This window comes from Nicotiana tomentosiformis, chromosome 11 (assembly GCF_000390325.3).
Source record: "Nicotiana tomentosiformis chromosome 11, ASM39032v3, whole genome shotgun sequence".
Taxonomy (NCBI): Eukaryota; Viridiplantae; Streptophyta; class Magnoliopsida; order Solanales; family Solanaceae; genus Nicotiana; species Nicotiana tomentosiformis.
Genome location: NC_090822.1, coordinates 123,761,640 through 123,783,492, shown reverse-complemented (window position 1 = coordinate 123,783,492; position 21,853 = coordinate 123,761,640). Strand labels below are relative to the sequence as shown.

At 35.9% G+C, this 21,853-nt stretch overlaps 2 protein-coding genes and 1 long non-coding RNA gene across 3 annotated transcripts; 1 reads left to right on the top strand and 2 right to left on the bottom strand.

Moving 5' to 3' along the window:
- Window positions 1-487: 487 nt before the first annotated feature.
- Window positions 488-9,477, bottom strand: LOC104086418 (dehydrogenase FPY6). The gene is made up of 12 exons (XM_009590663.4): window positions 9,276-9,477; window positions 7,653-7,793; window positions 6,478-6,526; window positions 5,988-6,005; window positions 2,637-2,752; window positions 2,448-2,561; window positions 2,092-2,142; window positions 1,870-1,958; window positions 1,724-1,784; window positions 1,542-1,619; window positions 1,299-1,409; window positions 488-997 (listed from the first exon to the last, which is right to left on the bottom strand). The coding sequence occupies exons 1-12, from the start codon at window positions 9,402-9,404 to the stop codon at window positions 869-871; spliced, it is 1,086 nt and encodes a 361-aa protein (XP_009588958.1). The 5' UTR covers window positions 9,405-9,477; the 3' UTR covers window positions 488-868.
- Window positions 9,478-12,737: 3,260 nt separating this feature from the next.
- LOC117274226 (uncharacterized) lies at window positions 12,738-18,329 on the top strand. Its single transcript, XR_004504322.1, has 3 exons — window positions 12,738-12,918; window positions 16,998-17,118; window positions 17,255-18,329. It is a non-coding gene; the product is annotated as an uncharacterized lncRNA (long non-coding RNA).
- Window positions 13,681-16,356, bottom strand: LOC138900827 (toMV resistance protein Tm-2(2)-like). The gene has a single exon (XM_070188451.1). It carries the CDS (start codon window positions 16,354-16,356, stop codon window positions 13,681-13,683), a length of 2,676 nt encoding a protein of 891 aa, XP_070044552.1.
- Window positions 18,330-21,853: the final 3,524 nt, after the last annotated feature.

The following is a 21,853-nucleotide window of genomic DNA, read 5'->3' as shown; positions in this document are numbered from 1 at the left end:
CGACGATGAACTGTTGGCACCAATCTTACTGTGTCTATAAATCTGAGGAGAAAAGAGGCTCGACGAGAAGAGTGTACCATAAGAGAAGCAATCGGAGTGGTAAAATAACGGCTAGGACTTTTTACTTAAATTTCTTGAGAAATAAAGTGGACAATATTCATTGAGTCGCTTTCTTGTAAAGATTGACATTTTTGGTTCTCATAATTCGTCCTTAATGGGCAGCCCGGTGCATAAAGCATCACGCAGAATCCGGTGAAGGACCACATCCAAAGGGGTATGATGTAAGCAATCTACCCTAGTACAAGTATCAATGACTAATTCCCCAGATCAATTATTTTTCGTCCATCATTCTTAAAGTTCATAGGTCTATATTAATTGTTTAGTATGATATAAATCTTTCATAAACTAGATTCTCACTTGTTAGTTGTGGATCAAATTTCTTATCCATAGCCCTATCCCAAGAAACAAAAATAAATGCATGTACATATAGGATCAAAACAAATTTTCATCACTTTTATTCAGCTTCAACAAGGCTAGGTAACTAAAATTCCAGTTCATATAGTACTTTTTCTTTTACATATATATAGTCCAAACTTTTCTTTCTTCTCACCCTGGAAAACAGAAAGGATCTCATAGATTAAGAGGTTTTTCAGCTTCATAATATTGTCCCAAAAGAGTACAATGGTTTCGTCCTAGAAATCTTCAAGAGTTTAGAGACAATGAGATCTCTCGATCGATCCGTTTTCTGTAACCTCAATTATGAACCATTTTTTTCCCAGTAAACGTATCCGCTCCATGGTATAAAGATCAAGAATCATGTGCACGACATATTCAAGGAGAGTAATGGCTGCGTAAAAAAGTCGTAAAACTAGAACTTTTTTACTTGGACCAAAGCTCCTTGTCTCTTTCCTGATTCGAGCATTGCATCCAAAACAGCAACATCACGAGCACCTTCAGCAAATGAGAGACGAGGATCGATGTGGGAACTATGGTCCTTCTGCATAAAAGAAATCTTATGTGGTGACGATAGAAAACCTTACAAAAATGTTCTGGAATGTAAACCACAGGAACAATGATTTTGGAGTAGTGGTTTAACACTGCAATCATCCATAATTTGGTAAAGAGCGAGTAAAAGGAGCACAAGCATGGTTATTGTAACTGGAAAATGACTGTTCTTTCCCAAGCCAAATAAGCATACATGAAGTGTTTGTTGGACGCTAACAACTAAGCATTTCGAACTAGCTAATTTGTAGGAAACTAACAACTAAGCAAATGAGAGATTACAGGACGCGTTTTACCTTCAGGTTGGCCGTTGATACATCTGATAGGAATGTTTTCAGTTCGTCAGTGACCCCGCTAAAAGGATAAAAGAAGCTCTTGCTTTGACCATCAGCCATATGAAGGTGAATCTGGGACAGCAATTTAAAGAGAAAACAGATATGTGAGATTTGCACTGAAACCATTGTTCGTTGTGAAGGGAAAGAAGTTAAACAAAATTACATTTCGTTCTAATCGGAATTAAGAATAAAGTTTCCAATTACCGAGTAGCCATGTTTTCCATCCTTGTTACCACGCTCAACTTGCAGCACTCCATTCAAACCGACAACTCGCCAGATTATCTAGAGATGTGAACAGTATAATTGATCAAGAATTACAGCTCTACGGATATGTTGTCACAGAAAATACTTTCTGGAGAAAAAAATCTAGTCAGTATTAATCTTGCCTTCGGTGACTTTGAAGATACCACCATCACAAAAACTCCTGAACAACCATTCTCCAGTTGACTAAATAGAAGAAAAGTCCATCATCAATACGTTCAACTTTGTTAAAGTTAAATCCTTAGTATCAGGATAATAGTGTAGAACTCACAACATAGACGAGATGTTATCAGGAGGAGGCAAAGTCTTATCCACATGAGAATTTATGGCTGACAAAGATGCAATCTCACATCCAACAAGCTGCACATTTGAAGAAGACAATAGTGCTAATTAATAATCGAAGAAGCTTTATCTTTAAAGAATATCTTTTTGTCTTTAAATTGAACACTCGTTACAAATAGCTATCACCAAATAGAAGGGATGACAATATTACCATCCTTAGTCCAGCTACAAAATGTACACCCATGTCTAGAATGAAACCACCCTGAGGAAACCAAATGAAATTGTCAAAGAGCAAGTCAATTATTTTAAACTGAAAGAGAGATGGAAACGCATACAACGTGCTTAACAACTCGAAAATGCTTCCATTGTGCTTAAGACTACAATTGAAAAAGAAAACTTTGTGACAAGAGATGTTACAAGCAACTATTCAGTGCTATTCTATTTGTGTGAAATGTTAGCTTTAAAAAATTTTAACATGTATTATGGCGAAAGAAGCCATTTTATTCTAAAACATTTTCCTCACTCATAAGATAGCGGAGCTAATATATCATTTAGTGAAATACTCACATCAAACTGGCGTCTCCAGGAGCTGGAGAAGTAAGGATTTGAGCTGTTCATTGATCCTTCAACGATTACTTGAATATTCATCATCTCTCCAATTTCAGAAATTAGTTTTTTGCCCTGTACAATACAATATTTAATTTATCCAGCTAGCCACATATGAAAAATAAGATCAAGATGCCGTTGTGGAAGTACCTCAATGAAGGCAGGTTCGAAGCGATAATTTTCTGCAACTGCCCATATTGGTTGATGAGTCAATGTGGTGCTGAGAGAATTATAGTGAGTCAATGCTGTTTCTGCCTCGTCCACAGCTGTATTAATACAATAATCTCAGATGTATAAAGGTGAAATGCATATATTAATACAATAATCCCATATGTATAGAAGTATCATTATTTGATTGACCTAAGTTAATGCAAAATATTAATAATAATGAATAATATGTTATTTCTCTTTCATCTTTAACCAGAGGCCTCAGGTTCGAGCCCTGGGTATAGAGTCGTCTTTGTTAGGGAGCGTTTTACCCCCAATGTGGGACTTCCCGGCGCGAATTCGAATTTAGTCGGGCCCCAATGTGGGTAACCGGACACAGGGTGGAAAACCAAAAAAAAATTATTTATTCATTTTTATTATTTATTTATTAATTATTAATATTTTGGTCAATCGTTGAATGCATACATGGATACACACACACACACACACATATATATATATATATATATATATATATATATATATATATATATATATATATATTTATTTATTTATTTATTTTTTTTTTTTTGGCATCTATCTAGTTTTAAATAACTAATATAAAGGTACTATTGTAATTTAGTAATTTTAACTACTTGATTACAAAAGGTTTATAAATATATATATTCAGTGAATATCAACAATTATATATGTGTAACAGTGAAATGTAATAAATGCCATGTGTCAAAAGAAATCCTAAATTTGATTTGTTTTGTCAAAACGTGTGCAGTAAAAAAATTCCATGCTTCAAAACGTGTGAAAAGTGAAATCCAAACCAATATTGCTTTCCACGTGGCAACATCTAATGGTCCAACAGAAAGGTTGAAACAAATAAAGGTCAAAAACCCTAATATTTTCCTTCAAAAAGAACTGAGAGCAGTCAGTGGTAAATTTTCTACGTCAAAAAAATGACTCCAAAATTCATCGAAGAAAAAGGCATGGACTTCAATGAAAACGACGGAAATAAAGAAAAGTACATAACCCGAACCATAAATTTCTACGGGTGGGCCGGTTTTGTAAAACCACCCGGAGATTATAGCCCAGATTTAGTACTTGAGTTCTACGCCAACTTGAATCCAACATACAATCTCTCTTATGTTAAGGGACAGCTTGTTGATTTTTCTCCTGAAGAAATTAACAATCTCTACGGTCTTATACCCGTTGATGATTCGTCGACCCGATTGGTAATAGCTGACCCGCCCGTTGAAGAGATTGAGGAAATTCTCTGTCCTTATGGAGCTAACTGGTCAGTTGATGAAGATGGAATTAAAACCAGCTGTAAAAGCAAGTATATTGGGTTTGCGGCGCGGGCCTGGTTAACCTTCGTTAATAGTAGAGTGGTTCCGAGCACGAATGTGAATGCTTCGGAGATTTGTATGGATCAGTTGGCTCTGTTGTATGCAATACATACTAGGTTGCCTCTTGATTTGGGTCGAATTATCAATGCGAATATCAAATCTGCTTGTTGGAGAGACAGTGTTAGGTTTCCTTCCACCATTACTAAGTTGTTGAGGAAGAAGGGAATAAACTCCGAGAGTTTGGTGAAAATGCAGAATGAAATGATTGATAGAAGAATATGGAAGAAAATGGAAATGACAATTGGACCAAATAAGGTACAGGGGCGTGAGGATGAACTGCGCGACGAGCAGCTAGCACCACCATCTGAGCAAAGTGCTCGGGAATACATGGAAAGTATTCGGAGTGTGGAGGAAAGGATGGACATGTTTGAGGAACGAGTAATGAGCAAGTTGGTTAGAAGTCAACATAATCAGATGCAATATCTAACATACAGTACTCGGTTGTTGTGGACATTCTGCAACATGATGAAACAGATGGCTATGATTTGGGAATTTGCTGATCTTCCTGAGTTTCCGCCATTTGTATTTGCTCATCCTACGTCTCAGCCTATTCCTCGAGTTGTGCCTACCGAGGGACCAAATGATTTAGCTGGACCAAGTCAGTATCAGCCGCCTCCACCACCACACCAAAGTGCTCAGAATTACACAGAAATAGTTCAAAGGTTGGTAGAACGAATGGACAGGTTGGAGGAACGCGTGATGAGCAAGTTGGACAGATACGAACAAATTCAGATGCAACAACTGTCTTACACTAGTCAGATGTTTTTGTTGCTCTCCAACATGATTAGACAAATTGCTATAACTTGGGAAATTTCTGATCTTCCGGAGATTCCTCCATTTGTATTTGTTGATCCTGTATCTCAGCCTGTTCCGCCTCAGCTTCCGCCTCTGTCAACTCGGAGTTACACGGAAAATATTCAAAGGGTGTACGAACGAACAGAGAGGTTGGACGAACGAGTGACAAGCAAAATGGAAAGAATTGAACACATTCAGATGCAACATCTAACTTATAATACGCATTCATTGTGGTTGTCCGCCAACGCTATGAGACAAATTGGTGTGGCTAGGAACTTTACTGATTTTCCGGAGTTTCCTCCATTTGTATTTGTTGATCCTTTTCAGCCTATTCCGTTTCTGCCTCCACCTCGGTCTTATGAGTTTCCCCAGCCATCACCCCCGCCCCCAGCACCACCAGCACCTTGAGAATATGACTCATAAATATCTGCAGTAGATGTTTCCTGTGTGTTGTAAATTTTTGTGAGTACCAGATTATCTGTTTGTTAGTTGCATCTTTAGCTGGTAAATTTGTAGTATGTCTTTAATCTTTTTGGAGTAGTGATGCCGAGGAAGTGAAGGAAACTCTTGTTTGTTGGCACAGACAGAAGATCAAGAAGAAGCTAAACTATTGCTGCATCTCTTATGGAATGTTTTGGGGAAGGATCTCAGATGTTTCAAAGGAAAATGGAAGCTTTGCACTATATAGATGCTTATGTTTTTGTTTTGTTTTCTGGTGTCCTGTTTCACATGTACCGCACCTCGTTTGTACTTTTGCAAGTAATATATTATATAGATATATCCTTAATAAGAAAGAGTACTGTCAATGTGCCTCCCCAACTCTGGCCTCAGTCCACTGATGAAGGATGTTGCAAGGTTATTAAGTTCAGATTTAACTCCAAAACAAGATTTTGAATGTAAGACATGCAATGTCTTAATTTGAATCTCAAAAAAGATCTTCACTAGCCTCAAGACCGAGCTCATGTTAAACTTCTTATATCAGTCATGTCACTAAGAGTACTGTAGTATAACACATTTAAGGCTGAACAAGTCGCAATAGGAACAATGCCAGAAGTTGGTTAGCTAACTGCACTTCAAACAGAAATAAATTGAACAGAGCAACATGCATAAGTTCAATGAAATAAAAATGCATCTTACTTACTTGCAGCGGCTGGTTTCTCTGGAGTTCCCAATTTCGCCAAGTAAAAGAAGATATGCAAATACACAATGGTTAGTTGATTGCACGTCATGCAGAATTGAGCTAAACCTTTCACAAGTAATTTCAACTACTCATAGAACATAAATGTAAGAGATAACTCAGATAAGGATAAAAAAATGATAAAACACAAGTATTTGTCCTGCTTTATCGACAACGTAACAAACGTTGAAATTTATTAGAAAATGAACTTCAAACACAAGTATTTGTCCTGCTTTATCGACAAGGTAACAAATATTGAAATTTATTAGAAAATGAACTTCAAAAAATGTCAGGCCATTATCCACGCCACCATCCAACCTACTCAAGGTGGCTTCGTTTTCAAATATATATGACAGAAAAAAGAAGTGCTCAAAAGTAAAGAAATACACCATTAAAAAGGAAGTGCTAAAAAGTAAAGAAATACACCATTTATTGCAACTTTTTATGCAATTACCTTGAAGAACATGCTTTCCTGCCTTAAGCAACTTCAATGACATATCCACCTGCATGAATTAATCCATTTATCAAAGACAATTTTCTGAACTAACTGCGATTTATTAAAGTGTAATGCTGATAGTCAGATGTTTCACTTTAGAACTAAGCAAATTGTTAAGTTCAATGCCGACAGGGAAGACATTTCCCTTTAACGTGATTGATAATCTGATTTCCTGTGAAGTTGGGTCGTGAAAAGTATGTACCTTTCTTCTTTTAATAAATAAGTACAGTCAACTTAATTCATAAATACTTCCCAATCCCAGATATTGTAATTCTGACATCAATGATTTTTTAACTATGTTCTTTTTTGCTGTTTGAAGGGGAGCCTTGGCGTAACTGGTAAAGTCGTTGCCATGTGATCTGGAGGTCATGGGCTCGAGCCGTGAAAACAGTTTCTTGCAGAAATGCAGGGTAAGGCTGCGTATAATAGACCCTTGTGGTCCAGCCCTTCCGTAGACCCCGCGCATAGCGGGAGCTTAGTGCACCGGGCTGCCTTTTTGTTCTTTCTGCTGTTTCTCTACACATTACTGCGTCATTCTTATAGTAATCTCCATAACCATGTAGTGGCTTCCTATCCCATGAGTCTGCAAAATCATTGCAGCCATCCAAACCCACCCACCCCCCTCCCCACCCACACTATGCTTGTTGATAGGTAACAGTAAGTGCCCAATACAACTTTAAGACAAAGTGAGTTTATAAACAGGGGCGAAGCTATGTTGGCCCACCCTTGGCCGAAAAATTATAATACGTATAAGGTAAAATATTGCTTGTTATTGATTAAAAATAAACTTTGAACACCCTTGCATAGCCCACTGGCAAAGGGTGTTCAAAATTTGAACACCCTTATTGAATTTCCTGGCTTCGCCACTGTTTATAAAGGTCCTGACACGAATAACAACTAAGCCAACAAAACGTATTATGAAAGCGAAATAAGGAAAAAATTAAGTGAATTATTGTACATATTCTAGAAGCTCATAACCGAAAGCAATGATACTTCCTTTCCTACTCCATAATTACCTCCTTGACATGAAACAAACACAGGGTAATAAGACGCAGACAACTAACATCAATTACGATGTGCATATAGAACTTTTATGATATATACAAGCATACAGAAAAGACAGAGAGATATACCATGGTTTGTCCAGCAAGAACGACGGCAACACCAGTAATAGAACTATCCTTAATGATATCTTCAAGCCCGGCATCTCCCCACTTACATTCCACATCTGGGAAATGCTTCCGAGCTATTTCAACAGCACTTCTGGCAGATTCCTAACAAACATAAGAGTAGCAATCAAGACTAAGAATAACAACTACTTGGTGTTCGTTCCATGTTCACCACAAAAATATTGACAACTTAAATCTTTACTTAATAACTATGTTGCTCGGACTCTCTGAAAATATCACTAGGTGCGTGTGGGATCCTGAGGGTCCGGCACGGGTGCGGCATCATTTTGAAGAGTGCGCACAACATAGCTTATCAAAAAAAAAAAAAAAAATTCAGAGAAAAGGTACACAAAGAGACTCAGTTATTATTCAAACTTTCATTTCAAGAGAACGCACCAACGAGACTACACAAAGTTACAAAGTTCCTGTTTTTATGCCCACAATCTAAAATCCACAAACATACACTAGCAAATATCCTGCATTTTCTCGACAATACAATTTTCACTTTCAAGAAAAAATGCTACACTAGACTGCATAAAGTTCACATTTTTATCAAGTTCAGTCAGTAAATCCACTAACAAATGCGAGAAAATAGCAAAAGTTTTATAGTGTATAACTTGTAGTTTCCAAACAAACCAATTCTTGCTGCCAAGGAAAATGCAACAGCTAGACTACATAGTGTTGCCAATTTTATCATATGGATTTAATTTATATATACTAACACTATAGTTAGGCGGGACATGTCGGTGTTTCACCTAACCGAGGACATGACTAGCGATAGGAAGGTGTGGAGGTCGAGGATTAAGGTGGTGGGTTGACAGGTAGTTGTGAGTTTCTCCTAGGTTTACCAGTAGTACAAGTATTATTCTTTTTGTTGGTTGAAAGTTACTTCCTTCTAGTTTGCTATTATATCTGGTATTTAGCGACCACGTCCATTGTTTTTGAAAATTGCTACTGGAAATTGTTGCTCCCTAATTGTTACTATTTGATGCTACTCTTTCTCCCCTTTTACTGAAAATTGTTGCTCCCTGATTGTTACTATCTGATTCTTTTTCCTCATCGTCTTTTGTCTCCCTCTTCTCTCTTTCTCCCCCATCTTCCATCTTTTCTTGAGCCGAGGTCTATCAGAAACAGCCTCTCTACCTCTCAAGATAGGGCCATAGGGGTGAGGTCTGTGTACACACTACCTTCCCCAAATCCACCCGTGGGATTATATTGGGTATGTTGTTGTTGTTGTTGACACTGTAATGAAAATACTTTTTACAGCGTCACTGCATATAACTTAAAATTTTATCAAATCTGGATATCTAAATCCATGAAAAGGAAAGGGAGATTTATTTTAAATTCTAGATAACGCAACCTAAAAATAATATTAAATTAATTAATTAATTCCACAGTTAGACTACATAAAGTTCCCATTTTTATGAACCTCAGGAACTAAAACTAATATAATTAAATAATTCCACAGCCAGACTACATAAAGTTCCAATTTTTATCAAAACCCAGAAACTAAAATCCACAAACAAATGCATACAAATGGAGAATATTTTTTGTTTCTATAAAAATTCAAGAAATAAGTTCAATTACCTCACTGCGACTCCAAATAGCTCTTAGAACAAAGAGGTCAGGAATTTCAGCTAATCTGGGAATGTATTGAGTTTTGACAAATATGCCAGCTCCAAGAATTGCTATTTGGGGTACCTGAGACTGAGCCATTGCAGATCTTAACACTGATTGATTTGATTAGTACTCAGTAATGTTGTTCCGTTTTGATTATTCAGTTTGTTGTACTGGTATTGGTAAATGTATAAAAACTATCTATGCACGTGAGAATCACGTGACACAACCAATGGCTTTAATAATAATAATAATAATTACTCCAATTTCAAAAAGAATGAAACTATTTCATTTTGTAGTTAATTTCAAAAAATAAACATTTCTAAATTTGAAAACAATTTAACTTAAAAATTGTATTTTCCTTGGCCACACATATATCTACGAATGTTTTAAACCACAAGTTTCAGAAGTCTTATTTTTTTCTTAAACTTAGCATCGAATCAAATAAGTTTAAACAAATTAAAACAAGGGAGTAATAATTTAGGTGTCAAGTCTCGTTACTCCTCTATTAATGTCTCCTGTGAGCAGCCAAGTACATGACAAAATTTTATTTATGTGCACCTAGACTATTGCAGACTATTTTCCTCCATTCGATTTTTGCAAAATCACCTCTCAACTGCCCATATATAATTTTAATAGAGAACTTATCAATCATTTGCATATCACTCTGACACTCTCCACGTATCCAGTTTGGTTCAAGAACTTTTTAGCCTTCAGGATCCTCTGTACCACCATGAAGCTTGACTTGTTATAGCTTCATAGACTCTCACTTTTTATGAAAAAAATGATGGACCCATATAACCCATAGCTTGTTTTTTTGTTACTCAGACTCCACAACAGCTTACAAATTGCAGTCTTATTCCATGTATATATGTCTAATCAGATGCGGATTCAGAATTTTTACGGGACGGGGCATATTATTCTGCTCAACCAGTGCCCCTAAATATTTTTAGTGTTCAGGGTGCCAACTGCTTTAAATTAACCATTTTCAAGGTATATACGTATATATATATATATACAGGATTTTAGCCGAAGTTTATAGGGTCCGGTGACCCCTCACCCATACACATGGGTCTGCCTCTGTGTCTAATTAGATGTTAAGCCCACCTGCAGTCAGGGGTGGCCCATCGAATTTTGTGGCCTAAAGCCAAATTTAATGAGGGGCCTTAACTTTTTAAAATTTATTTATTTATTTATTTATTTATTTATTTGAAGTCTATTTTTTAAACTTTTCTTAGATACAAAGTAATTAATAATTTTCTTATAATCAATAACTCCTAATAAGTATTTTTCAGTTGACAATATAGCTAATCCATTTAATCTTTCTTGAGACATTGTTGATGTTAGATAAGATTTTATCAATTTTAATTTTGACAATTTCTTTCCGCTGAAGCAACGGTAATAAAAGTTATTAACATTATTCATAAGCAATATAGACATTTGGAAAAGAATAAAATATTTATATTTGATTGAGTGTATCAATTAAACTGCTACTCCATCTTCTAATTGTACTATTTTTTTTGGATAGTTTTAATTTAGAAAATAAATCTAAATCATCAATATCGAATTGATTATTATGCCATAAGGAACATTCAATATTTTTTTAAATTTTTATCATCTAGTGATCTTAGTTTTTACTGCTAAATAGAAAATTAAAAATATTTTCATATGCTTTGAATTGTTCAAATCTATTTTGAAGGGAAAAAATAGCCTTGTCTATTATGTATAAAAGTAATCAACTCTAAATGACTATTCGAAAGATTTTGAGATTTTATTATCAATATTCTCATCAAATTGTTACTTACTATATATCACATGTTTGTTACAAAATTTGGGTTCGATATTCATTTCAAGTGCAATTTTCTTGGCAGAAATTATAGCAGTTTCATATCCTTTTTTAAGAAATCAAACTTTTTCACTTTACAAATATTTTTCAAACTTATATATAACCTATTAGGTGTAACAAAAAATAAGGTTCCCACAAATATGAGGCCTAAAACAGTTGCTTTATTTGCTTTATGGAAGGGCCACCTTGGATAACACAACTTATCCCAATCTATTAGTGCCTTTTTTGAAACCTCAACTCCTTCGGTCCACAAGAACCTTCTAAAGTAGCCTCAATCAAGTGGACTATTTTTTTTGGGACCAGAAAACTTGTATCGATAATATGACAGTTTTAATCAGCTTAACTCTCCCGACATATTATAGAAATCTAGTAGTCCACGATTTTATCCTACCCAGAATTTTGTCTATTAGAGTTTGGCATTGTACTACAGACACTCTCTTTGTACTTAGAGACACTCCCGAATATCTAAAAGGCAACTCACCCTTCACGAATCCTAGAGCTTGCATAATGACACACTGATCATCTAAACTTACTCCACCAAAATAAATGGAACTCTTCTCAATATTAGCGGTCAAACCAGAAGCACGAGAAAACATCTGAAAATACTCAAAAAGCATCTAGAAGGAAAGATAAAAAAAAACTTTTTATCCTCTTTTCAAATCAAATGCGTGAATAAAGATTTTCAATAAAAATATTTATCGTTTTAAAATTTTAATAAAAAATAAATACGTAAAGAGTTTTAAGTTTTAAAAATAATCATATTTTAATATACTTATAGTTAGAGATAGGGTGTAAGTATAAATTTTTCATAATATAGGAAGTGTCAGTGTTTGGTTTTAAATCAGAGTAGGTGCATCCGAAACTGAGTCAAATATAGGGAAGTTTTAATGTGAAAAGCATGCGTCGGATTTACAGCTTGTTTGGATGGTTGTTACCCATTGTATCGTATTGTAAAATAATTTTTGTTTTGATTGTTTATTTAAAATTGATTATATCGTATTGTTAAATTCATTATTCCGAAACAATCAAAAACTCTATTTTATGAAACAACCGATTTAGTGTGGTGCGATCGTTTCCTATTTTCTTTTCTAATTATGTCCAAACTTATTACTCCATAATTTTATTTTATTATTTAATTTTTTTTTATTTTAACTCCAAATCTCCAACCTATTGACCTACTTTGTTTTCTTCCATCTTTTCTAGAGTTGGTTTGCCCAATTCTTTTTATTATCCAAGTCTCCGTTCCATTCTTTGTCTCTTTACATAGTTTTAATTTTTTTTTTGGTGTTTCTAATATTAGTTAACTTTTTTTTTTCCAGATTTTTGCTCTTGTTTTCAAGTTACGTAATTGATGATAAATTAGTAGAAAAAGTTTTTTTAAAATTACTTTTATGTGTAATTCTTGATAAATTTTATTTAAAATAATTACGGGTATTTTAGTGAACTTATCAGTTACAATAATGTACGATACAGTCAAACCAATAATAAAAATATTATTTAATAATAATAAATAATACAATAGTACAGTATAATATAATATAATACATTATAACGATGCATAAGAATGATCCGGACATAGTGTTAAGTCGCATTATTTCATAAGTCGCTTTACGTTTCGCCCTTATAAGTCAACTAGAACACACTTCGCGGTCCCTCCTTCCTATGTATTCCTCCATTTTCGACGGCGAATGAAGTAATTTCGGCTGACATAACCTACATTCAACCTCCAATTCCTTCACAAAACAGTCCAAAATCTTCTGATTTCAGGTAATTCTATTGTGTTTTGAGTTATCAGAAATATTTAGTTTATTTGTAATATTAGAAGATTGATTTGAGTTATTTTGGTGACTAAAAACTGATTTGAGTTACTTTGGTGACTAAAAACTGAAACTTGCTCAGTTCTTCCAAATTCAAACATTTTTTAATTTGAAAGTAGTACTGATAGTGAGGCTAGTGTATTCAGTAATTTTAGTCATAATTGCGTGGCTTTCATTTGGTTTTCATGTGCACCATTGGTTTTTGAAAGAACATTTCGTAAAGGTTGGATGAAAGTTGCTAACTTTTGGATGTTTTGTTCACTGTGATAGTACAAAGACATACCTTAGATTTGAGGCATAGTTAGTTTTTAGCCAAGAACTCTAAAATACCTCGTCTTTTATCAGATAATTCATCCCATGGATTAAGAAGTTTAGTATAAGAGTTGTCCAATCAAGAACTTTCAATCCCTGTCATGTGCACAGGCTGTGAGTAGCAATCATCTTGACATGAATTGCATTAAGATTGAAAAATTGAATTCTACGATATATTATTAGACCAATGACAACATATTCCATTTGGCAACCAAATCTTCGCTATCATTTTGAAAGTGAATACAGATGTAAGGGAAAAAAGAGAGAATGGGAATGATGAAAAGGGGTATCGTGATTCATTGTGCATATGAAATGAAGTGAGTCTAGCAGGGAACTTGTTGAAGCAAGTCTGTGGACATTGAGGATGTCTTAACAAATAAAAGAACAATACCAACATTGGTTATTTTCTCCTCCTTTTTGCATCAGATGTCTTCTCCAGCAATTTGCATTGAAGTCCCTCTGAGATTTTCTTTAATGAAGGACAATTAAGAACTACAATCTTCTTGATCTTTGGCATTCCCATATCATCCACTATCAATTCTTGTAGAGAACTACAATTTTCAATTTCGAGCAATTCAAGTTGCAGAAAACTATCTACTCCAGAGCAATCCAGCTTTTTTACACTGTTGTAGTAAAAGTCTCTGAGTTTCAAGATCTTCAATTTGAGTAGTCTTTTTAGTGTATTCATTGGATCTTCTGTCATTGTAAATGCGGAAATAGTAAGTTTGACGATATTTGGAGGAAATGCTTCCGAGTTGGGTAGTTTTTTCAGTGGTATGTGCTCAATATTTAGCTTGGTGAGATAATGATAGCCTGAAAGATTGAATGTCTGTGCATAATACGTACTGCTGATTGCCCCTGCTTCAATACTTCTAAACATTCTGTCATCGAAATTTCCGCTCAAACAAAGCTTCTCGAGCTTCTGTAACACATGAGCTGCATCCATCAATGCCCTCAATATCACTTCTGAGATATACCTTATCTTCAATCTTCTTAAATTGATGAATTTAGAGAACCAGCTTGGTTTCAAATACTCGGATTGTACATTGTACAGTGTCTGGAGATTTACTGAATCCACCTTATCTGGAAGGGACAGATTTTTGTGCTTAAATCTGCGCGTGAGAGAAAATGAGGATATGAAGTTAGTAGTATATCCAAGAAGGAGATATCTCACTTGTCTCATCCTCCAGACAGAAGTAGGAAGGTATATGGTTCCCAAACATCCTCGGATGTCCAAGGTAAGAAGGGTTTCAAGATAACATATACGGGAAGGAAATTCTCCATGGAAAGTTCCTTTTAGTTTAATGTAACTTAAGTGGTTCATGTTCACAATTTCATTTGGCAAAGAGCACCAAGAATATCTTGCCTCTAGACTCAAAACACGCAGGAACCTGAATCTGGAAATCATATGTTGGAGATGTTGCTGGTCGATTCCCTGGTAATCGCTGGTGAAACATAGCAAAGCACGAATCTTGGGAGCTTCAGAGTTTGAAGTGACATACTCAGTGACATGTTGAGGATGGAGAGCAAGTCTTCGAATTCTGGTAGTAGTAGCACCAAAACCTCTGCTGTCTACCTTCTGAAAAAAGTTGCTCTCTTCAGCCAGTGTAATGCAAAGATCATGCAAAAGATCATGAATTCGACAACTTTTGATCCTTCCATCGAATCCTCTACTAGCAACCTGGATTAAATTCCGAGCCACCAAGATGTTTAGGTAGTCTGCCCCAATATCTGTAGCATCCATCCCCCTTTCAGTTCCTAGAAATTTCTCAGCAACCCACATGTTGATCAAATCAGAAGCATATATTTGTGTATCCTCAGGAAAGAGTCCAAAATAGAGAAAGCAAGGTTTTAAAGTGGCCGGCAAATCCGTGTAACTCAAAGTCAAAATCCTTGAGAATTTGTCTTGATCATCTTGACCTATTTTCTTGAGTATCCCATTCCATTCAAGTTCTGTTCTTTCTCGGGCACGCAACATACCTGCTGTCATCTCAATAGCTAGAGGCACGCCACCACATCTTCCTACTATCTTCCTAGCAATGTCTATCAGCTCTGGTGGATCGATGGTGGTTTCTTGAAGGGTTGTGATCATCTTGGAGAATAGCTTCCAGCTATTTTCTGGATCTAGAGGTTGCAACTTATGAAGTGATTTTTCACCTCCAATGTATCGACCAACATTATTATTTCGTGAAGTAATAATAAGCCTACTGCCACTTCTACAATTGTTGGGGAAGACAAGTTTCAAACCATCCCAAGTGCTAGTATTCCAAATGTCATCCAAGAAAACAAGATACCTTTTTTCCTTCAAGAATATGCTCAAGTTGGACTCCAAGTCCTCATCTCTCCTTCCTTCTGGTAGGCCTACTTGTCTAGCTATGCTGAGTAGAAGCTCCCTCATTCTTGGCTCTTGAGAAATATAGACTAAAGCGGAGCACTCGAAATTACCTTGAACACGCCTGTAAATTCTCTTTCCAAGTGTTGTCTTTCCCAGACCTGGCATGCCAACTATTGAGACTACAGCGTACCTTAAATGTGCATCGAGTAATTTGGCCTCTAAACTTTGGCAATCTTTGTCTAGACCAACAACATCAGGTTCATCGGCATAGAGAAATGATCTTCTAAAATCCCAGTTGCCATCAGCTTCAGCACTAACACCGGTATCCATGATACCATAAGTTGTTCTTATGCGATCAATTTCATGCACCCTTCTCTTGATCTTCTCAATTTCTGAAACAAACTTAAATGCAGCTATTGCAAACGGAATGGCGTGTAAAGTGTTCTTAAAAAACCCTAGTGATTTTCCTCCCTTGGATGCAACTTTGGGAAGAAACTCATCCAGAATATCTTCCACATCACGAGCTATTTCTTCAATATCCTTGATCATGTTCTTGATTCTTTCGTCTCTGGCTTGCTTGGACTCAGCATCTTTGAGGTAAGATTGCATGTGTCTCATCTCTCTTTCGATCCATTTTGTGTTCTCTGGCAATTTACTATACCTAGAAACTTGTGCTGAAATAAGTTCACCGGCAATATCTGCAGCCTTCTTGATTACTACTGTCAGCAGAATTTCTGCCATGTTTTGTTTTGTCACAGTAAAATTGAATCTGAAAGTTGAATTGTGTAATGTTATCTCTATTGCAATGCTAATAGTTCTGAATTCTTCATTGTATTGCTGGTCAACCTACTGATGTATCTGTCTATTGTTCTAAAGTCAACCATCTCCTGCCCCCTTCATAAATATATAAGAAGTAGGCATCCATCCAACACTAGGAAAACAAAAGGAAATAATATTAAAGTATTTCTCTAGTTCAACATGGTACAGATGGAATTTGAGAATTGTAAATGCAATAAAATAGTGAAAGGCACCGACTCTGGTATCTGGCTTGTGGATTTCAACTTTTAAATCTTTAATCCTATTGTTGGTTATAGAGTTAGTGGTGTGCAGGATTTCAGGTCCTTGAGTTCTTAGTAATAAAAATAATAAAACAGCTAGGCTTTAAATAAGCACCTATATTTAAGTTATAAGTGGCTTTTGGAAATCTTTTTAACTTTTCTTGGTCTAATAATCCATATGACTATGCTTACTGTTAACTGCCAAGTGCCAACACAAAAACTGATCATACAAAAACTTATGGTAATATGAGTACTGGTGAAAGTGCTGAAACTGAAAGTGAAGACCATTTACTATCACTGAAGTTTACAGTTTTGATCTAACAGGACATTGCAAGAAATGTTAAAGGTATAGCCTTTGAAGATGTGTAGTTCAGATACATTGGAACATTTGTCAAGATTTATTTTTCTCTGTGATCAATCTAGAGATCCTCTTCTAAATCACCAGGTATGCATATGTGAAAGCTATATTAACTCTTTTTCCATCAATAATAGTTTGACCAAAAGAAAATGGACACCCAATCCTTTGTCTTTTTTATTCTAGTGTAAGGTAGGTGGCATATCATCCGATTTCTTTTATGCAGGGGATTATTGACTTAAGAATGAATTGATTTAGACACTTCAGAAGGTTGACCTTCCATATGATAAAGGATATACTGACATCAGTTATCCAACAGGGTGCATTACACAATTCAGGCCCGGGCGACTGCTTATCAAAAACGTAGGTCTCCACAAAGTTGTAAGACCATGTATGGGAGCTGATGCTTGCCCAGTGCCGGAAGGGTCAAGGAAGTTGGTGACTCAATGACAGGGGAGTTGACGACCAAAGGCCGGGTAAACGGTGGCCATAAATGTAACGGTCGTCGGGTAAGTTTCGATCCTCACGAAAGGTGTAATTATCTGGGCATTGTCTTGGAGAGAGGCTCGGTGAAATAGACATGTTTGTGAAGAAGCGGACTTCTGGACAAAAAGACCGGATGAAGCTTCACTATTCCGCAGTAATTTAGATTGGAAATATGGTGAAATGTTATTAACATCAGTGACCAATAAGGCTGCAGAAATAGCTGGTGAACCTATTTTCTTGTTTTTATCAGTTGTCAGAGAACATCAATTGAATCAATCAAAAAAGAGATGAGAACATGCAATCATACCTCAAAGATGCTGAGACCAAACAAGAGAGTGACCAAAGGGTCAAAATCATGAAGAGAAAGTGTTTTTTGTTCTTTAACATTTAGAGGGTGTTTGGCTAAACTTATAAGCTGGTCTAACGAGCTTATAAGCACTTTTCGGCTTATCTACGCGTTTGATAAAGTTAAAAGTGCTTATAAGTCAAGTGCTTATAAGTCAAAAATAAGCCAAAAGCCATAAGATGGTCACCCCCAGCTTATAAATTTTTAGCTTATAAGCACTTTAAGTTTGACCAAGATTTTTACTATTTTATCCTTAAAATTTTCCTTTTTAGAACAAAACTCCTACATCGATAATCACTGCCTCAAGTATTTTTTCAACCTAAACCCTCCTCCTCTTCAAGTCTGCAATTCTCATTGACTATTTAAGATAAGCAAATCCTCTATTCCTTTGCATATTTGTATAAATGTAATTGTGTATTAATCTTTGAACTGTATGTAATAAATGAAGACATATCAATTTTTTGGTGTATTGCTTTCTAAGTATTGTGGTGATGAAGACAATGTTTGTTTCTCTTCAAATATTGTCCTATTTAGGTTTATTTTTTACTGAGAAACTTTTGTCAATTTATTAATTATTATAACTTATGATTATATGCTTATCATAAAATAAATTATATTTATCATAAAAATTATCTTATCTAAGCACAGTTGTATTTAAAATAAAATGACAAATAGAATATTTTGTATTTGAATCGATCTAGAATCTAAAATTTTGAAGAAATTACGCCCTTATAAGTGTAAACAATTCTAAGGTTATTTAAGTCATTTTAACAGAAAAAGAGCTTATCAGCATTTTTTTATCAAATACTGCAACAACTTATTATCAATTTCAGCATTTGTATCCAAACACGTAACTGCTTATTTATTAAATCAATTTCAGCACTTAAAAGTATATTTCAGCACCTAATGCTTATCAGCTAATTCAAATCAGCTAATCCAAACGGGCTCTTTTGCTCCTTTTTTGAGTGTTTTTTGCACAATATTGCCGCACAAGCTTAGTCAACAAGGAGAGGTGTATAAAACATGTGTTTTCACCATAACTAGTGGTGTACTTTAGTTGGAGGATTGGTTTTACAAAACCGTGCAAGCAGAAGTGTCTATTTGTGTAAAAAAAAAAGAAAGGATAGGACAGTGAGATACATAAATGACATGGTGAAAGAAGTACAATTAGATTAATGACACACTGCTACAGTCTACAGCAACAACACCTATGAATTAAGTTAAAAAATCAACTGATGGACAACAAGCTCAAACATATGCTTTTTATCCTAAAACCAGTGTCTTGTTTGTCCTCTTAGTCTGATCATCGGTTTGAGGATGGAAGGTCACGCTAAGATTGTGTTACTGATAGCTTTTCATAAACTTTGTTACAAAGTTGAAATTTAAAACGGTGGATCTGTGTGATACTATGAATTAGTGGTGACAAAATGGTTAAAAGAAAACAGTTATTCCCCCATATTATCCATTAAAAAATAGGTTGGATAATGAACTATTTAAAAATGGGTCAAATATAGATAAGAATCATATTATCCACTTAGAAAATGAATAACCAATGGATAACTAATGTTTAACTTTTACATTTGTAAAACCTAAATTGGGGGTTCCTCAAGTTTGGGAGATTAAGAATTCTCTCAAAAGTGATCATATTCAAGAAGCCATGGATAATACGGATATCCATATTATTCGCCGGATAAATCATTTTTTATCCGTATTAAATATGGGTCGGGTCGAATAATTTATCCATATTTTGCATTACCCGCTTTCGACCCGCCCATATCCGACCTGACCCGCCCATTTATCACCCCTACTATGAATGATGGTATTCCACGTAGGTGCATTATCTCATTAATACATATCTCGACTAGTTTACCGGTACCGTAGGTCATTTATGACTGGTAAGAAATGAACTAGTTTGGTCAAGTGATCAACAATCACTCAAATAATTAGACAAAGTCTGTGGCTATCTCGTCCCACTTTCAAAAAATATCTTAACTAGTTGTAATTTTCGTCTTGTTTGACCAAAAAATATAGATCTTGGTTCAACTAATTAAATTTATATAAATGAAAGGTTAATCTTAGCTAACAATAATATCCCAAAGACAGAGTTCTCAAAAGTGCAATAACTACTACGTAAGTATATCTTGATAACAACATCAACATACATTCAATATTCAAGAAATCAAAGGCAATAATGTAGCATTAAATATTGATGAATAACAGTAAATGACATTTAAGTAAATAGAATGAATGAGTCACCCAAGAAAGGATGGAATCGGTGAAAGTTCTTTCTGACAATAATGAGTGATGAACAATCCTTTGAATATTTGAGTCATTCTCGGATTTAGTGGAAAAATGTAAACAACAATCTTAGTGAAAATGTGATATTCGTATGCTTACAATGAAATCAGATTCTCTCTCTCTAAAGTCAAAGTGTATTTTTACAAATGAATATCACATGTCTCTTATCATTGCCTCTTTTTCTATTTATAGGGAACATGTTCCTAAAAAACCTTAATAGTATAAGTGCAGAGAATATCCTTTAGAATATACTCTTTAATGTCCTATCTTGAAAACTAGCTGTTATAACTCTGTCAAAAATACTCGACATCGGCCTTGATCCTTGTTGACTCCTCGACTTCATTCCTTGTTAATTCTTCGACCACAAACTTTTTCGCTTCTTAGGTCATTTCGACAAACGACGACCTGGGAACATTTTTCCCCAGTATTATCTTGACTTAAGTATTCTAAAGATAGATTTTGACCCATACAGTTAGTCCCTCCATTTATTGAGGCCGGCTTCACGGGCGGGTTCGATGAGCGGATCATGTTGTTTGTGGACGAGCTAATCGAGTGAGCTACGCAGGTCATGGTGGTTGCGGCGAATAGGCAGTGTGGTCCTCCGTGGCCGCACATTTCAAATGCTTCGATTTTTTCGGGTGATTTGCTGGAGTTATCTTGCCCATGAGTTAGGATGACGTCATGATGTCATGCATCATTATGATGTATATTCCCGATGTGTCGCTTTGTTTCGTGTGTGACCTCTGATTAGACCTGCCGCTTCAGTTCCGGTGCCAATTATGATGAGCCGTTTTTGGTTTTGGTGCCATGACCTTTATAAATAGAGGTATTTGGACACGATTTTGAAGTTTAAATTTTTTGTTGTTTCGAAATCCCATACCTTTCTCTTCCTTCTCTTCTCCTCCGAACTTCTTTTCTCTGTTCCAGTGACTTACATTGTTTCTTACTCCCTCTCGTTTGATGCTTTTCTTCCTTACATTGAATCATGTCTAATGTACCTTCTGAGTCAGGTTAGGGAAGTCGTGTTTCTCCCTCGGCAGTGGTGTTTCCCTCTCACGGGGAAGGTGCTTCTGCCATTGCTGAGGACGAAAAATTCCCGTCAGTAAAGGAGATAATCACGCGTAATCCCGATTCCAGGTCCGATCTTACCAAAGTACCAGATGCTGCACCTGGAATTTTTAAATCAATGATGACGCCTAAAGAATTGGCGGAGCTCACGGCCAAATTTGGCCTTCCCAACCATGCTGAGTTGATCCCGGCCGAGGGGGACGTGGTACAGGTACACCGCCCTGGGTACTGCACCCTCTATGTCTATCCCTTCCTCATCGGCTATTCTCTCCCTCTCCTCCCGTTAGTGAAGGAATTTTGTCGCCACTACGGTGTTTCCCTGGCTCATCTTGCACCGTACGTTAGGTGATTAAGACGTTGACCAAATTCGCCGAGGTAGCCGGGGTCAAACTAATGCTACGGCACTTGATACACCTATTCGCCCATGGCTTTTATAGGGAGATGATGTTGAACCATTGCCACCGAGGAGGCAAGTGCTTGGTGGTAAAAATGGACGACAAAGCTAACCGTCGGTTGTGGGTTAACTTCTTCTTTGTCAGGACCGAGGACATTGTGGCCAACGTCAATGGCTTCCCCGAATCTTGGAACTACACTCGTGAGTGCCCTGTTTCCTTTTGCTTTTACTTT